Source organism: Bombina bombina, chromosome 4 (genome assembly GCF_027579735.1).
Source record: "Bombina bombina isolate aBomBom1 chromosome 4, aBomBom1.pri, whole genome shotgun sequence".
Classification (NCBI taxonomy): Eukaryota; Metazoa; Chordata; class Amphibia; order Anura; family Bombinatoridae; genus Bombina; species Bombina bombina.
This window is the reverse complement of record NC_069502.1, coordinates 753,819,892-753,838,437: the sequence shown is the minus strand read 5'-3', so window position 1 is coordinate 753,838,437 and position 18,546 is coordinate 753,819,892. Positions and strand designations below refer to the sequence as shown.

At 36.8% G+C, this 18,546-nt stretch overlaps 1 protein-coding gene across 1 annotated transcript in view; it reads right to left on the bottom strand.

Moving 5' to 3' along the window:
- The window catches only part of KIF26B (kinesin family member 26B), a 559,622-nt gene that overhangs the window by 81,408 nt on the left and 459,668 nt on the right, over nucleotides 1–18,546 (bottom strand). The window contains exons 7-8 of the mRNA XM_053711042.1: nucleotides 7,734–7,827; nucleotides 2,413–2,675 (exon numbers count right to left, since the gene is read on the bottom strand). Coding sequence (XP_053567017.1) covers nucleotides 2,413–2,675; nucleotides 7,734–7,827 — 357 coding nt within the window. The remainder of the gene's footprint in view (nucleotides 1–2,412; nucleotides 2,676–7,733; nucleotides 7,828–18,546) is intronic.

Genomic DNA, 18,546 nt, shown 5'->3' with positions numbered 1-18,546 from the left:
CCAGCGAAAAAAAGCTATACATAACAAACAAATTCAATTGAAATCCGGTTAAATGTTCAGCAAATGTTCCACCTTGTAATGGAGGATTGGGGTGGAAATAAAACTGTAATAGAGGATTAGGGTAGAAGTTTAGCTGTATAAAAGAAGATTACTTTTTTAGTGAAAAAGTCTGCACACTTAAGTATATAGAGTCCGTGACTCCTTTCCCAGAATACGAAACTTTCAATGGTTTCTCCGCATGTATAAAGCAATGGCAAAGCTTACCCAGGCTGTCGGTGTAAAATTTGTTACCTTCGGAGATAAGTTAAAATGTGCTTGAGGGAACGTGCTTACTTTCAACTTGTAATATGCACGCTACTTCTGATGCTCATAAAGGGCCGCAAAATAAAGGGTGCCCCCTTGTTGTAACCTAATTGTATCTGCTGAGGTCAAACAAGTGACTAGAGGTGCAGCTAATTGACTGTGTGTAACTGCTTATTCTCAAGTCTATACATACAGTTCTTACAGGAATTGGAAATCCTACCATTTTCAGGGTAAATTACAGGAAAAGGTGACAAAATAAATAAGGAAAGTATATTGCAAAGGTATTTTACTATGCATAATTAAACTTTATTTATAATACAATCTCTAGGTGCTTAATTCTCCTTTAAACCTTTGTCTTTTTCTTTTACAACATGCATAGAAGGTGAAATTATTTTGTGTGTGTTCGTATAGGATAAAATAACTTTTAAAAGGTGAAGATTTTGTTTGCTTTTACTGGACAAACTATTGAATATTTTATGTTAGCGTAGGACTGTGCTATCTGTTTTCTGTTGGCAATCAGCATATAAGACGTGACTTCTGGGTCACTTTTCATGCATTTATTTCATTGAAGGCACCACACCAACACATTTCCATAATTTCTGTTGCAGGAAGTATGTTCTGCATGTGTGCATTAAAGTGATGGTAAACATTAGCTAATTAAATGCCATATATGTAATCTTTGCCATGAAAAAGTATATATGCTCCTATTACAATGCTATGCTTCTAATACAATATTATGCCGGCCACTGGGATGAACTTTTTTTTTTTTTTTTTTTAAAGACAATTCTAACGAATATCCAATCAGTGTGTGTGTCATATGACACTCTAGAAGTCCAGCCCTTAGGAACCCTATGTAGAGAGTGGGTGGTACTGCTTTCTATGTCACAGCCCTGCCAAAAGAGGAAATGAAGGGGGGCAAAGGAACAGAAGATACCACATAGGATTATAAATCTTTTATTATAAAATATATATACACTTTTTAAAATAATAATTATGGGGTTTTGTTGTACACTAATATATTTTTCATTGCAACATTCATAAAGTCTTAAATGTACCATCATTTTAAGTGTTACTGTGGGTTTGCTTTTACGGCTTTATTGTGAGGAACCCTTGTTAGTCTTTGTCTGATTACTGGATCTTTTTTTAAATCTGTATTTAAATCTGTAAATCTGTACATCTCGGTACCTGCAGGAACTGCCCCTTTTTTACAATAATTCCTCCAGAGCACCCCTTGCAAGGGTCGGCGAAAAAAAACACATCTGATCTGGCAAAGTTTAGATCATTGGGCCCCCAAGTCTTTAATTTTTGTTATACATCCCAGTCTAGATATCAAATTTGACGCTCAGTACGGGAAATAGAGATTTGAACCATTTTAGATATCCAGAAACTGATCCTTGCCTATAATTGTCTTATCTTGTCTTGTATGTAACAATAAGTAATCAAAATTATGTATTGGGTCTAGACTGTCCTTTTAACAAGTGTCTGCCTACCATCTGCTGCCTACAATTACAAGGTAGTAATTGTAGATTTTTCTGGTTTCGGTAAGAATGAGTGATTTCTTTTTGCACAAACACTAAGGATTTTTTTTTTACTTCTTATACTGTTAGAATAACATTGCTGAAGTTTTATGCTTGTTACATCAAATTAAAGGGACATGAAACCCAAAAAAAAGGATTTCATGATTCAAATAGAGAATACAATCCAATTTGCTTCTATTATCTAATTTGCTCCATTCTCTTGATATCCTTTGTTGAAAAGCATATCTAGATAGGCTTAGTAGCTGCTGATTGGAGGCTGCACATAGATGCCTTGTGTGATTGGCTCACCCATGTGCATTGCTATTTCTTCAACAAAGGATATCTAAAGAATGAAGCAATATAATATATAGATAATAGAAGTAAATTGAAATGTTGTTTAAAATTGTATTGTTTATCTTAATCATGAAAGATTTTTTTGGGGGTTTCATGTTCCTTTAAATTTAGGATGCACTGTGCTGAAACACTGAAACTTTACTGACTGAGATATAAAAGTCCATGACTTTCTATCAGTGTAGCTTGTGACGTTAACATTTGAATGACAGCCATGTTCTTTGGAGAAGCTTCTCATTACCTGCATGCCACATATTGGATCTTCGCACAGATAAACCCCAGGGGATTGGCCGTCTTGGAGACTGCCTGTAGCCACTTCTGACAGCAAATCTCTCAGGTTTTCCTCTTTTCCCCACACTTCGACCGCTGACACTCTGACTGAGAACCGGGCTCCTGTCTTCTCCTTCCGTTCATTAATCAGCTTAAACAGCCATGAAATAGCACAAGGAATGATGCCCAGATTCTGCATAGAGTCATCTTTCCCAATCATGGTGTATGACTTTCCTATAGACAAAAAGAACAACCTGTTATGAAGTAAATCTGATACACATACATGATACATATACTTAGATAAGCAGTTGATGCTAAATACAGTATATAAAAATAGCTATATGAAAAATAAACATTTCAGCATCAAGCATTTCCATAAAAATCAAGTGCAATTGTTATTATTATTACAATTTTTTAAAGGGATATCATACAATGGGAACAGCTCGCTAGAAGCTCTAAAACATTCAGGGAGGCTTCACAGTTTAAAGTGAATTTATTAGATTCAGAATGTGAGCAGTGCCCCATTACACCACCTATTCAGAAGTACCTAATTAGACAGGAGCCTAATAGGAGTGATGCCAGTGAAGGGCAATGGTCAGATGTTTTGTTAAAGGGACACTCAAGTCAAAATAAACTTTTATGATTCAGAAAAGAACATGCAGTTTTAAGACACTTTCCAATTTACTTCATTATCACATTTTGCACAGTCTTTTTTTATATGCACACTTTCTGGGGAACAAGATTCTACTGAGCATGTGCACAAGCTCACAGGGTATACCTATACTAGTCTGTGATTGGCTGAAGTCTGTCATATGATATAGGGGGCTGGAAAATGGGAGAAAAAATAAATTTGTCAGAAAAAAATCTACTGCTTATTTGAAATTCAGAGAAGGTGTTAAATCATTGCCTTTTTTATTATTACAATACATGTAATTCTACTGTACTGAGTGGTCCTTTAAATACATTTCATGCACCCCCCTCTAATTATGGGTGCCACCGTTTTGTAGTCTAGTTTACTCTGCTGGTATGTAAAGGATTGTTGATACACACGTGCAAACATGTCAGCACTAGAGGTCACTGAGCCCCAGGGCAAAGACAGTGACTGGGCACACCATTTCAATAGTACCCTTCCTGGCTGGCTGTAATTAACAAAGGCTGAGCCGGCGGCCAGATAGGAGCAATAGGCACTGCTTCTCTGTGACTGTGAGTCATCCTTCCCCTTGGTTAGTCTGCCCCAGAGAATATGCACTTGTGCAGCCTTCCTGTGCAAATAAGGAGGCAGGTTTATCTATGACGACCACCTTGGAAACACTGCCATTATATTTGCAAAAGCAAATCCATATCCTTTTTTTGCAGGAAGGAGGGTGTGTGGACCCAGTCTCAATTAAGACCTCTAAAACCCATGTAGTTATGTCCCTGTCAGCACTGGAATACAGTGACAGTTAGGTTTCAACATGGTAGCACCCATGACTAAAGGGAGGCAGGAAGTAACCTCAATAATATTCCTATAAAAAAATGTAGTGCTTAAATTAAAGGGACACTAAACCCAAAATGTTTCTTTCATGATTCAGGTAGAGAATACAATTTTAAACAATGTTCCAATTTACGTCTATTATCTAATGTGCTTCATTTTTTAGATATCCTTGTAATAATAATAGAAATAAATTGGAAAATTGTTTAAAATTGTATTCTCTATCTGAATCATGAAATAAAATTTTTGGGTTTCATGGTCCTTTAAGCATGAAACCCAAAAATTTTATTTCATGATTCAGATAGAGAATACAATTTTAAACAATTTTCCAATTTATTTCTATTATTATTACAAGGATATCTAAAAAATGAAGCACATTAGATAATAGACGTAAATTGGAACATTGTTTAAAATTGTATTCTCTACCTGAATGCAGGGTAGCAAAGGATAATATATAGAATTACATTCTTAAACTTTCATGGGTAATTTAGAGCATGCAATTTTACTTCTATCATCAAATGTACTTTGTTTGTTTGGTATCCTTTGCTGCAAATCATACCTAGGTAGGCTCGGAAGCAATAAACTTATTGGTAGCTAAATGGGGATTATTAGTGATGCACTTATGCATCTTGTCATTGGCTTACCAGATGAGTTTATCTAGCTCCTATTATTGCTGTTCTGAAACTGATGTACACTAAATAGCCAATAGTATGGACACCTTACCATCACACCTGTATGAGGTTGTTGGACATCCCATTCCTAAACCATGGGCACTAATATGTAGTTGGCCCCTCCCTTTGCAGCTATAACAAAAGCCACTCTTCTGGGAAGGCTTTCAACAAGATTATTTTAGTGTGTCTTTGAGATTTTGTGTTCATTTAGCCAAGGGAGCTTTTGTGAGCTCAGGCACCCAGGTTGGACAAGAAGGCCAGACTTGCTATTGGCTTTCCAATTTATCTTAAAAGTGTTCATTGGGGTTAAGATCAGAGTTCAGTGCAGGACACTCAAGTTCCTCCACACTAAATGCCATGTCTTCATGGACCTTGCTTTGTGCACAGGGGTACAGTCATGCTGGAACAGGATGTTGCATTAACCATTTGGCTGCTAAGCCATTTCCCACCTGGGTGCTAATATTTTCTTTTGATTTTTTTATTTTTGAAATTTCTGAAAAAATTTTTTTTAACTTCTTTTTTACAGACCCCCAAGACTTACACTGTTGGAAAGGTTAGGCGATTACCTTTCCAACAGTGGGTCTGTAGCTGCAGTGGGGGTCTGTAGCTGCTTAGATGCCTGAGATATAGGCTTCTAAGCAGCATGCCTCCTCCTCCTATACTTAACATTGTTAAGTATAAATAAAGTTGCGCGGTGACGTCATCACGTAATTGCGAGTGATGTCACCGCGCATCACGTGAAGCCCCGACGATGCCTGTCACTCTACAGGCACGATCGCAGGGGTAGCAGCAGTAAGGAGCCCCCAGATCTCCCTCAAGGTGGGAGAGTGCTCTTGACGGCTCTGAGCCGTCATTAGCACCAGAGTGAGAAACTCTGTGACGGCTCAGAGCCGTCATTAGCACTCAAAGGGTTAAAGAGACAGTCTACTCCAGAATTTGTTTTGTTTAAAAAGATAGATAATCCTTTTTATTACCCATTCCCCAGTTTTGCATAACCATTACGGTTATATTAATACACTTTTTACCTCTGTGATTACCTTGTAACTAAGCCTCTGCAGACTGCCCCCTTATTTCAGTTCTTTTGAAAGACTTGAATTTTAGCCAATCAGTTCTGACTCATAAATAACTCCACGGGAGTAAGCAAAATGTTATTTATATGGCACGCATGAACTAGTGCTGTCTAGCAGTGAAAAACTGTCAAAATCACTGAGCTAAGGGGGCAGTCTTCAAGGGCTTAGAAATAAGCATATGAGCCTACCTAAATTTAGCTTTCAACATAGAATACTAAGAGAACAAATCAAATTTGATGATAAAATTAAATTGTGAAGTTGTTTAAAATTACATGTTCTATCTGAATCATGAAAGTTTAATTTTGACTAGACTGTCCCTTTAAGATGACCCTGGAACTAAGGGCCTAGCCCAAACCCTGAAAAACAACACCTAACCTTTCATTAACCCTCCTCCACCAAATTTTATAGGCACTATATATTATGGTGGTTGGCATTAAAATGTATTCAATTAAAGTGACATTTTTGTTTCTGATATTTCTTAAAGGGACATGAAACCCAATTTTTTTCTTTTGTGACTTAGAAAGAGCATGTCATTTTAAACAACTTTCTAATTTACTTCTATTATCTCATTTGCTTCATTCTCTTGTTATCACTTGCTGAAAAGCATATCTAGATATGCTCAGTAGCTGCTGATTGGTTGCTGCACATAGAGGCCTTGTATGATTGGCTCACACATGTGCATTGCTATTTCTTTAACAAAGGATATCTAAAGAATTGAGCAAATTAGATAATAGAAGTAAATTGGAAAGTTGTTTAAAATTACATGCCCTATCTGAATCATGAAAGTTTAATTTTGACTAGACTGCCCCTTTAAGGAGAAATGCCCACTTCCTAAGTGGGTGGTACTTAGCTTAAAGGGCCATTCCAGCCAAAATTGGAATTCACATGGGTGCATTTCAGTTTAGAATATAAGCATTTTTGTAATAGCTGTTTCAAAAGTGTATTTAAGTATGCACGGTGCACCAGCATTTTAAACACAGCACTTGCTGAGAGAGCCTAAGGTGCTTGTACCATCTGGTAATGTCTCAGTTTGTTAATCGTTGACATGATTCTACCCCCACTAGTACTCTGAGCAGCTGTAATATTTAAAATGCTGGTGCACTGAGAATATCTAGCTATGCTAATACAGTGAAAACGTCTACTAGAAGGATGTTTGCTACTACAAGTAAATTTCTAATGTGTTTCTGTTCAAAGATGTAATTCTTCTATGTGCATTTAAATTTTGACCGGAATGTGACCACAAAGAGCCAGCACTCATGTTAGCTTTGCCTGCTTCTGTTACTGTTTTTACTAGTTCCACATTGGAGGGAGCTATAGTTACCTTCAATCCATTTAGGAAGTTGTATTCTTATAGGAATGTGATGGATTTATCATAAAACGTTAAAGTGATTTCCCTTTTGTATAAACAGATCCAGAATTTAATAATATTTTAGATATAGTTTAATTCATCAGTTGTAATTTAGATGCGCTTTAACTTACCTTTAAATGTAGTGCTGAAATTTAAATTTGCTACACTCCAGCCGCCCACTTAAAAAGTTTTTTTTTTGTGTGAGCTAATGGTTTGAACTGCTTTCCAAAATCTTGCTACAAAACAAAATTGTGTGAGTGCCGTATGGCTAGAGCTCAGATTGTGGAACAATTCAAACTGTTAGCTCACAAAAAAAAATTACTTTTGAAGTGGGCGGGGTATAAGAATTTTAGTGCTACCTTTAAAAAGTAAGTTATAGCGCATGTTTTTTACAACTGATGAATTAAATTCCATCTAAAATATCACTAATGATTTTTTTTATATAAAAAGGGAAATTTACCATCACTTTAATGAAAAAATAATTATTATTTTAGTGGAATAAAGGATGTGGTTTAGTTACTATGCTTATCTTTCCTAAGCCATACAATATATGAATATCTGATTCATTGCACATTTAGTAACTGCTTCTATTTCTATAATACACAATTGTTACTTAAATTACAAAACTGATAAATATTTTTGCAACAAATCTTGTGCTATAATAGCTCAACAATTTCAATTATTTTATTTTCTTTCTTTTCCATATTTCCACATAAGACTGAACATACTAACCAAGCTTTGAATGTCCAAAGCAGAAAACACAACCATCTGCTCCATTAACTACAGACTGAATGACTTCAGCCACGGTTCCAGCGCACACTTCTGCCTGTAGAGAAGAGAAAATGTTAAAGAAGATACATTAATAACCCATTTATAGGGCCATTTTCACTTATCAAATTACACAGCTAAAAAGACTTGATAAACCCCCAAAAAACGAATTTTCACTTATTACCGACTACTCCATTAAAGGGATAGGAAGCCCCAAAGTGTTCTGTCATGATTTGGATAGAACATACAACTTTCCAATTTACTTCCATTATTAAATTTGCTTTGTTCTCTTGTTATCCTTTGCTGAAGGAACAGCATTGCACTACTGGCAGCTAATTGAACACATCTAGTTAGCCAATCGCAAGAGACAAATGTGTGCAGACACCAATTAGCAGCAGCTCCCACTAGTGTAGTTTATGTGCGTATTCTTTTTCAATAAGGGATACTGAGAGAACAAAGTACATTTAAAAATAGATGTGAATTTAAAAGGGTCTTAAAATTACATGCTCTATCGGAATCATGCAAGTTTTATTTTGACTTTCCTTTCTCTTTAAGCTTTTGAATCTAACATTGGTTTTGTGCATGTGTGAAGCTCATTGACATAACCCCCCCATATTGGATGACATGAGGAAGTACAACATCACCAGATACATTTGATTCCTGTTCAATCAAAGTTTAAAAAGTAATAATAAGCACTTAACAAAGATTAGGTAAATACATAGCCAAACAAACAAATGCCCACTATACCGATAATGCCTCTGTTCAAATCCCTTAGAGCAGGGCTCGACAAACCCAGTAGCCAGGGAGCCACTGGCTCCTACATTTTAACCCCTGGCTCCTAACTTTTTGGGGATATTCTCCATAAATTTATATACATGTACCACTGTTTGGCTCCTAAATATTCTTACTGGCAACTTAAGGTTAAACAGATTTGTCAACCACTGCCTTAGAGAGACATACACAAATATTGCTACTGTTTTAAAGCACAACAGGTTGATTGCACGTCGCCTGTTGGCATAGCTACCTGCTCTGATTATGTACATGATGGACAGGCATACACACCAATCGCAAGCTAGCATTTTCCTGTGTCACTTTTGCAAAATTTCTGAGCAAACTATTTTGAAACTATAGTTTAACTTTTTAGAAGTGTAGTTTGTAAAAGGATTGATATTTATTAGCAATCAGTGCTGAATGTGTGGGATAAAAGGAATGAAATAATATAAATGAATGTTGCTAATAAAATTCTGGATTTATTTTACTTTGCACGGTTTTGTATTCAGCTCTTGTACAATGAACATTTTCAAAGCTGTCAACTGCTCAACAAATCATAACACAGTCGATCAATTTTAAATTTGACTGCATATTGCGAAGCTGGATGAATCAATGAATTCATAAATGCACAAGAAACAAAAATGTAATAACACGGTGAGAATATCTGAAATTACATTTTGGATGATTTGTATCTGATCAGAGAACACAACAAAACAAAACATCCATAAACATCACATTTACAGGGTAAATAATTCAGTTGTAGGATTTCTGGAAAGACTACTGGGTGTGCTTATTGTCAGTTACCTTAGAATATACTAAATACAGGTCCCCTACTGATGCAGTTAAATATGTTTAACCTAACATGAACCATGTATTTGTGACTGTGTGTCTGTTAGTATACTATTACAGCTGCATGACAATTACACATGCAAACTACATAATAAGATTAGGGGAAAAAGGGGGTTTGTAACATTTAAGTCAAGTGTAGAATTATACACCTTGGTGGGCGTGGCCTCGGCTTCACAGCGTGTTTGACGAATCTGGTCACACACAATACTAAGCATTTGTGATAGCGTTTTTTTTTTGCCTAATACCGCCATTGAGATTGTAGTGCTTGAATATATGCTGATACATTGTTTTGTCCAGACTTAGTTTATATGCATTAACGCTATAACTATAAGTTACTATGTAGCTCCTAACTACGAGTTATCTACATGATACTGACAATTTGTATCTAGTATAGGAATTCAACTTGGCTAATAGCTGAAGTTATACATACTTTTGGCCACTATATATACTCTCAATAATCTTTGAATGCAGTGTGCTGTATGTGTGATTTGTTCTGAATAATAGGGACTATAGCTAGAAATCGTCTGACTCTGTTAAATCAGAGCAGTACGCAGGTAGGAGGACGCCCTCAAGCGCATAGCTTGTTCTACACAGTGTGTGGATACATGTGTTAAATATAGGAGATTCCTACAAATCCTGCCACTAGCCTTATCCCTTATGATGATTCAATTCATTTTAGAGACCAGACACGCAAACCGAGTCCACTAGCCCTTTCTTTTTCACATTTTTAAATTACTGGGTGCTATAGAGTAGAGGATGTTAATATCAGAAATATGGAAGTGACTAATCCCATTTTCTAATAGCCCACTATATTACCCACTTTTTACTTGTGTTATTACCTATGGGTGAATGCTGGTTACAATAGGATCACTCTGAATTACAGTCTATAGGTTATTACACCCATGACTTTATACTTTTACCAGCACCTCCTATTAGTAACGTCTGTTCAAGCATATATGTCAATAAAGTGTAATTAAACTTCATTTACTATTTGACATGCAAACTACACCTATATGTCACAAATAAAAGGACTGCACAATTTTAAACAATTTTTCAATTCACTTCCATTATCTAAAAGTTCACAATCTTTTTATATGCACACTTTCTGAGGCACCAGCTTCTACTGAGCATGTCCATTTTGTATTGGCTGATGGTGTGATTGGCTGATGGTTGTCACATGATACAGTGGGAAGGAAAATCTAACTAACTTTGAAATTTGTCAGAAAAAACTCTAATACTTATTGGAAATTCAACCTAAACACATTTGCATTGTCTTCTTATTATGCATTTGTTGAGTATGCAGATCTTACTTGACCTCTCTGCTGCCTTTGACACTGTTGACCATCTCCTCCTCCTATGGACTTTCAGCTCTCTTTTGCTCCGCAAAACTGCCCTCTCCTGGATTCACTCTTGTCTTTCTAACAGAGCCTTCTCTGTCTTTCTTGCTGGTGACTCCTAGGCCTAGATTTAGAGTTCGGCGGTAGCCGTCAAAACCAGCGTTAGAGGCTCCTAACGCTGGTTTTGGCCGCCCGCTGGTATTTGGAGTCAGTGATTAAAGGGTCTAACGCTCACTTTACAGCCGCGACTTTTCCATACCGCAGATCCCCCTACGCCATTTGCGTATCCTATCTTTTCAATGGGATCTTTCTAACGCCGGTATTTAGAGTCGTTTCTGCAGTGAGCGTTAGAGCTCTAACGACAAGATTCCAGCCGCCTGAAAATAGCAGGAGTTAAGAGCTTTCTGGCTAACGCCGGTTTATAAAGCTCTTAACTACTGTACCCTAAAGTACACTAACACCCATAAACTACCTATGTACCCCTAAACCGAGCTCCCCCCACATCGCCGCCACTCGATTAAAAATTTTAACCCCTAATCTGCCGACCGCCACCTACGTTATACTTATGTACCCCTAATCTGCTGCCCCTAACCCCGCCGACCCCTATATTACATTTATTAACCCCTAATCTGCCCCCCACAACATCGCCGCCAGCTACTTACAATAATTAACCCCTAATCTTCCGACCGCAAAGCGCCGCCACCTACGTTATCCCTATGTACCCCTAATCTGCTGCCCCTAACACCGCCGACCCCTATATTATATTTATTAACCCCTAATCTGCCCCCCTCAACGTCGCCGACACCTACCTACACTTATTAACTCCTAATCTGCCGAGCGGACCTGAGCGCTACTATAATAAAGTTATTAGCCCCTAATCCGCCTCACTAACCCTATCATAAATAGTATTAACCCCTAATCTGCCCTCCCTAACATCGCCGACACCTAACTTCAATTATTAACCCCTAATCTTCCGATCAGATTGAGCTCGCATTCTATTGGCTGTTCCGATCAGCCAATAGAATGCGAGCTCAATCTGATTGGCTGATTGGATCAGCCAATCGGATTGAACTTGATTCTGATTGGCTGATTCCATCAGCCAATCAGAAAATTCCTACCTTAATTCCGATTGGCTGATAGAATCCTATCAGCCAATCGGAATTCGAGGGACGCCATCTTGGATGACGTCCCTTAAAGGAACCGTCATTAGTCGGGAGACATCGGAAGAAGAGGATGGATCCGCGTCGCCTGCTTCAAGATGGACCCGCTCCGCACCGGATGGAAGAAGATAGAAGATGCGGCTTGGAGAAGATGTTTGCCGGTCCGGATGTCCTCTTCTTGCCGGATAGGATGAAGACTTTGGAGCCTCTTCTGGACCTCTTCAGCACCGGATTATGGATCGCCAACCCCCGCTTGGGTTGGATGAAGATCTTGGAGCCAGGACGGATCGGTGATACCTGGATGGTGAAGACAAGGTAGGAAGATCTTCAGGGGATTAGTGTTAGGTTTATTTAAGGGGGGTTTGGGTTAGATTAGGGGTATGTGGGTGGTGGGTTGTAATGTTGGGGGGGGGGTATTGTATGTTTTTTTTTACAGGCAAAAGAGCTGAACTTCTTGGGGCATGCCCCGCAAAGGGCCCTGTTCAGGGCTGGTAAGGTAAAAGAGCTTGTAACTTTTTTAATTTAGAATAGGGTAGGGAATTTATTATTTTGGGGGGCTTTGTTATTTTATTAGGGGGCTTAGAGTAGGTGTAATTAGTTTAAAATTGTTGTAATATTTTTCTTATGTTTGTAAATATTTTTTTATTTTCTGTAACTTAGTTCTTTTTTATTTTTTGTACTTTAGCTAGTTTATTTAATTGTATTTATTTGTAGGAATTGTGTTTAATTAATTTATTGATAGTGTAGTGTTAGGTTAATTGTAGGTAATTGTAGGTAGTTTATTTAATTATTTTATTGATAGGGTAGTGTTAGGTTTAATTATATCTTAGGTTAGGATTTATTTTACAGGTAAATTTGTTATTATTTTAACTAGGTAACTATTAAATAGTTCTTAACTATTTAATAGCTATTGTACCTAGTTAAAATAAATACCAAGTTGCCTGTAAAATAAATATTAATCCTAAAATAGCTATAATATAATTATAATTTATATTGTAGCTATATTAGGATTTATTTTACAGGTAAGTATTTAGCTTTAAATAGGAATAATTTATTTAATAAGAGTTAATTTATTTAGTTAGATGTAAATTATATTTGTTAGGGGGGTGTTAGTGTTAGGGTTAGACTTAGCTTTAGGGGTTAATCCATTTATTAGAATAGCGGTGAGCTCCGATCGGAAGATTAGGGGTTAATAAGTGTAGGCAGGTGTCGGCGATGTTAGGGAGGGCAGATTAGGGGTTAATACTATTTATGATAGGGTTAGTGAGGCGGATTCGGGGTTAATAACTTTATTATAGTAGCGCTCAGGTCCGCTCGGCAGATTAGGGGTTAATAAGTGTAGGTAGGTGTCGGCGACGTTGTGGGGGGCAGATTAGGGGTTAATAAATATAACATAGGGGTCGGCGATGTTAGGGCAGCAGATTAGGGGTACATAGGGATAACGTAGGTTGCGGCGGTTTACGGAGCGGAAGATTAGGGGTTAATAATAATATGCAGGGGTCAGCGATAGCGGGAGTGGCAGATTAGGGGTTAATAAGTGTAAGGTTAGGGGTGTTTAGACTCGGGGTACATGTTAGAGTGTTAGGTGCAGACGTAGGAAGTGTTTTCCCATAGGAAACAATGGGGCTGCGTTAGGAGCTGAACGCTGCTTTTTTGCAGGTGTTAGGTTTTTTTTCAGCTCAAACAGTCCCATTGTTTCCTATGGGGGAATCGTGCACGAGCACGTTTTTGATGCCGGCCGCGTCCGTAAGCAACTCTGGTATCGAGAGTTGCATTTGCGGTAAAAATGCTCTACGCTCCTTTTTTGGAGCCTAACGCAGCATTTGTTTTAACTCTCGATACCAGAGTTAAATTTATGGTGCGGCCAGAAAAAAGCCTGCGGAGCGTTAACAGCCCTTTTACCGCCGAACTCTAAATCTAGGCCCTAGTCTCTATTGCCTCTGTCTGTTGGAGTACCTCAAGGCTCTGTCCTGGGTCCTCTACTCTTCTCTATTTACACTTCTTCACTGAGTAAACTCATCAACAGCTATAGCTTCAACTATCACCTCTATGCTGATGATATCCAGATCTACCGATCCACCCCTGCACTCTCCTTCTGTCAATTCTTACATTAGTGACTACTTATCTGGCATTTCCTCCTAGATGGCCTCTCACCACCTAAAAATAAACATGTTCAAGACTGAACTACTTCTAATACCCCCATCCCTCTAACTCTACTCCAGTTTCTAATTTTTCTATCATTGTTGGCAGCACCACTATCAATCCATCCTAAATGCCTCTACTAGACTAATCCACCTCTCCTGACACTCTGTAACTGCTGCACCTCTCTGTGAGTCTCTTCACTGGCTCCCCATTCACAGCAGAATTTAATTCAAGATTCTCACCCTGACCTACAAAGCCTTCACCAATGCTGCCCCACCATATCTGCCCCCACCATCAACAAATATACTCCAGCCCGCCCCCTAAGATCCAACAATGACCTGCTCATTGCCTCTTCTACCATCACCTCCTCCCATGCTAGAATACAGGACTTCTCTCGTGCGGCACCAACCCTCTGGAACACACTTCCTCAAGCTGTCAGACTTTCCCCTAACCTTTCCTCCTTTAAATGCTCCCTAAGATCTTTTTGTTCAGGGACAATGAACTTCACTTACCTAACAGTTGCCCTCATCTATCTCCTCACTAACATCATTATCACCTTTGCAGTCCCCACCTCCTGTTTCCCATCCTCCTACCCATCTAGATTGTAAGTTCCCATGGAATAGGGACCTCAATTCCCCCTGTATTTGTCTGTAAAATTTTGTTTTATATTGTATTGTTTCACCGTTGTACTTCTATCTTTTTACCCATGGACAGCGCGGCAGAATCTGTTGGCGCTTTATAATTAAATGATAATAATAATACCAATACTGTGTTTAATGGTCCTTTAAATAGGCAACAGTGCTTATCCAAATATAAAATGTTTTGACTATTTTTTTTATATAAATATATTCATATAATTTCTAAACTGTGTGCATAAATTAATAAAAACAAATACTGACACTCAGCTATAAATATTATGCATGATTTTAGTATTTGTGGTTAGGGTTCACAGATAGGTTAAACTGATAGTCTACTCCTGAATTTTTATTGTTTAAAAGATGGTTAATCCCTTTAGTACCCATTCCCCAGTTTTGCATAATCAACTCAGTTATATTAATATACGTTTTACCTCTGTGATTATCTTGTATCTAAGCCTCTGCAGACTGCCCCCTTATTTCAGTTCTTTTGACAGACTTGCACTTTAGCCAATTAGTGTTGACTCATAGGTAACTCCACAGGAGTGAGCACAATGTTATCTATATGACACACATGGACTAGCGCTGTCTAGCACTGAGAAAAGAGGCGGCTTTAAAGGACTTAGCATATGAGCCTACCTAGGTTTAGCTTAAAAAAAGAATACCAAGAGAACAAAGAAAATTTGATGATAAAAGTAAATTGAAAATTGTTTAAAATTGCATGCCCTATCTGAGTAATGAAAGTTTAATTTTGAGTAGACTGTCCCTTTAAAGGGGCAGGACTTTATAGATATTTAAAAATGGAAGCTCTTTTGGCCCAGCATCATATTAGCTAATAAATTGTACTATAGGGTTTTTATAAAAGGTTTTATAAAAAAAAAAAAAAGATAATAATATACAGTATATTCCCCCGTAAGTGATATTGGAATATATAGAGAACCTGACTGGTACATACACATCATACATGTGCTTCATTGAGAGTCTTTGTCTGCTATTTCAGCAGCAACATTTTTATATGTGGACAAGGAGGAACAATAGAGGATAGTGAAATAGGAATAAAAAGTGATATAGTATGATTTATAAGTGAACTGAATGTGTGTTATGAATCTACAAAATAGGTACGCTTTTCAGGAAAGACATGTATACCTGGTTCAGAGAATAAGACTGAGGTCATAGAGAAGGCTTCTGTATAAAGATGGGCAACTTTTGGAATTCTAACATTCAAATGGCAAAACAAAAGATACCATTGACATTTACAAATGTTTACAAATGTTTCTATAATTCAAATACTATGTTAAATACTTCAAATAGGTTAATTTTGAAGTCTGTGAGAATCAACATTTGAATGTTAAAGGCATATGAAACCCACATTTTTTCTTTAATGATTCATATAGAGCATTTAGCCACCAATCAGCAATTGCTACCCACGGTGCTGTACAAAAATGGGCCGTCACCTAAGCTTACATTCCTGCTTTTTCAAATAAAGATACCAAGAGAACGATGACAAAATGATAATAGGAGTAAATTAGAAAGTTGCTTAAAATTACATGTTCTATCTGAATTATGAAAGAAAAAAAAATTGAGTTTCATATCCCTTTAATATTCAAATGTTATATTCAATAAAGGGAAAGTTACCAGTTTTGTTTTTTTATTTGCAAAACCAGATGCTAAATGTTCAATAAACATTCAGCATTTATTTAGAACAAACATATAAACCCAACACTTATTATTTTTAAAGAATGGGCCGAAACATTTAAGCCAGATGATATGCTTTTGCCAGTAATCTTTTTGTAAAATCTTATAAGTAAAATAATGTACTCAGCTGAAATAAAATAATTTAATAGCAATATCTCTAGTAGCAAATGTGCGTATAAAGCTTTTCTCATTGCGACTGGCAATTTTAGGACTGAACTGGCATCATATTATAGTGCATTTACAAGTCTCTTGTCCAACATTGAAATAGATTTTCCATAAAAAATAAGCTACATAAGCATTGTGAAACAGTTGGTTAGCATGCTTGTTACTGAAGTAATAAAAATAATAATAATGATAATTCTGCAGTGTCTGCATTTTTTCCCTCTTGAACTGCATGTTTATGATAAAATCAACATATAGGCACACCAACGGCCCATTTTACAAATCAAATGCAAAAATTGTCTCATTACCCATTCATGAATTCCCACACAGACAGAATTCAGAACAATTACTAGCCAGAAAAGGCTCCAGTAAATGCCATCAGACACTGGTGTGGCATTCTACATTATCAGGGCAAATTTATGGAGCACATAAAATTTAGGGATAGCTCTTTAACGTTTAAAAGCATAAAACACACTTGAATTGCAAATTAATGAGCTGTGATTTAATGTTACAGGCAGCTATAGTTTTTATTTTACAGTGTTCAAATACCAGTGTTGAATTAATAATGAACTTGTATTGAACAGTGTTTCCTATTGTATTATTCTAGAATTCACATTTCCTTCATTACCGCCCTATTAGTAGCAGTTGGGTTTAATGAAGAATAGGAACAAAGGCTTACAAATGTAATTTTATTTCTAAAATAATAATTATTATAAGGGAAAATTGTAATTTGTAATATTTGTATGAATTAAATATATATATATATATATATATATATATATATATATATATATATATATATATATATATATATATATATATATATATATATATATATATATATATATATATATATATATATAAATGGCTGAATTTTAGAATAATTCTGGATTTTGGTATTCCAGATTTGGGGATTTGCACCTGTAGTAGTAGTAATAATAATGATAGTCAACAGACCCTTAAACTGTTTCTGTTCAATGATAAAGTAAATGTATGTTTAGAAAAGATTAATGTCTGAAGCTCTTTATATGCTTTCATTTAAAAGTAATAATTCTCTTCCCTTTGAACTGTAGTATTTCATTTTTTTTCCCCTATACAATGATAGAGTGAAGATACCATATAATTATATAAGCTAACCCTCCCTCACCTAGCTTAGTAAAAGGGGATTAACGTGCAGGAATAAAAGATTAACAGCACATAGTGACAAGACAGCAGTAAATACAAGCGCCTAGTTTCTCTACAAGCTAGGGCTAGTGGTCTAAAAGGAAGCATTTGAAAAAAAAAATAGTAATTTAAAGTGATGGTAAACTTTCCCCTTTGTATAAACAGATCTGTAATGTTAACAATATTTTAGATGGAGTTTAATTCAAACTGTTTGCTCACAAAAAAGATTAGTCTTGAAGTGGTCGGCTGGAGCGCGAGGTATTTGAATTTCAGTGCTACATTAAAAAGTAAGCTAAAGTGAATCTTCATTACAAGTGATTAATGTCCATATAAAATATTGCTAACATTCCGGATTTAAGCTAAGAATCGTCTCTTTCTCCACATCTCACAAACTAAAATGATCAATGAAAGTGTTTTTTTGTTTATTTTAATACAACACACTAAAGCCTCTGTTGATATAACCCATACAAAGGGGCATATTTAACAATGTATGAGCGGACATGATACAAAGTAGCGTATCATGTCCGCTGCACATCGCTGCCCATCAATAAATGCCAACAGCATATTCTGTCAGCATTTATCATTGCACCAGCAGTTCTTGTGAACTGCTGGTGCAATGCCGCCCCCTGCAGAGCAGGGGGTGTCAATCAACCCAATTGTATTTGATCGGGTTGATTTCTGTCCATTGCCTCAAAGCAGACGGACAAGTTATGGAGCAGTGGTCTTTAGACCTCTGCTTGATAATTCTGTTTCCGGCAAGCCTGAAGGCTCGCCGGAAACAAGGGGTCTCAAACTCCATATGGAGCTTGATAAACATACCCCAAAGCCTTTACCATATGAATGGGGAACCCTTTTCTCCTCA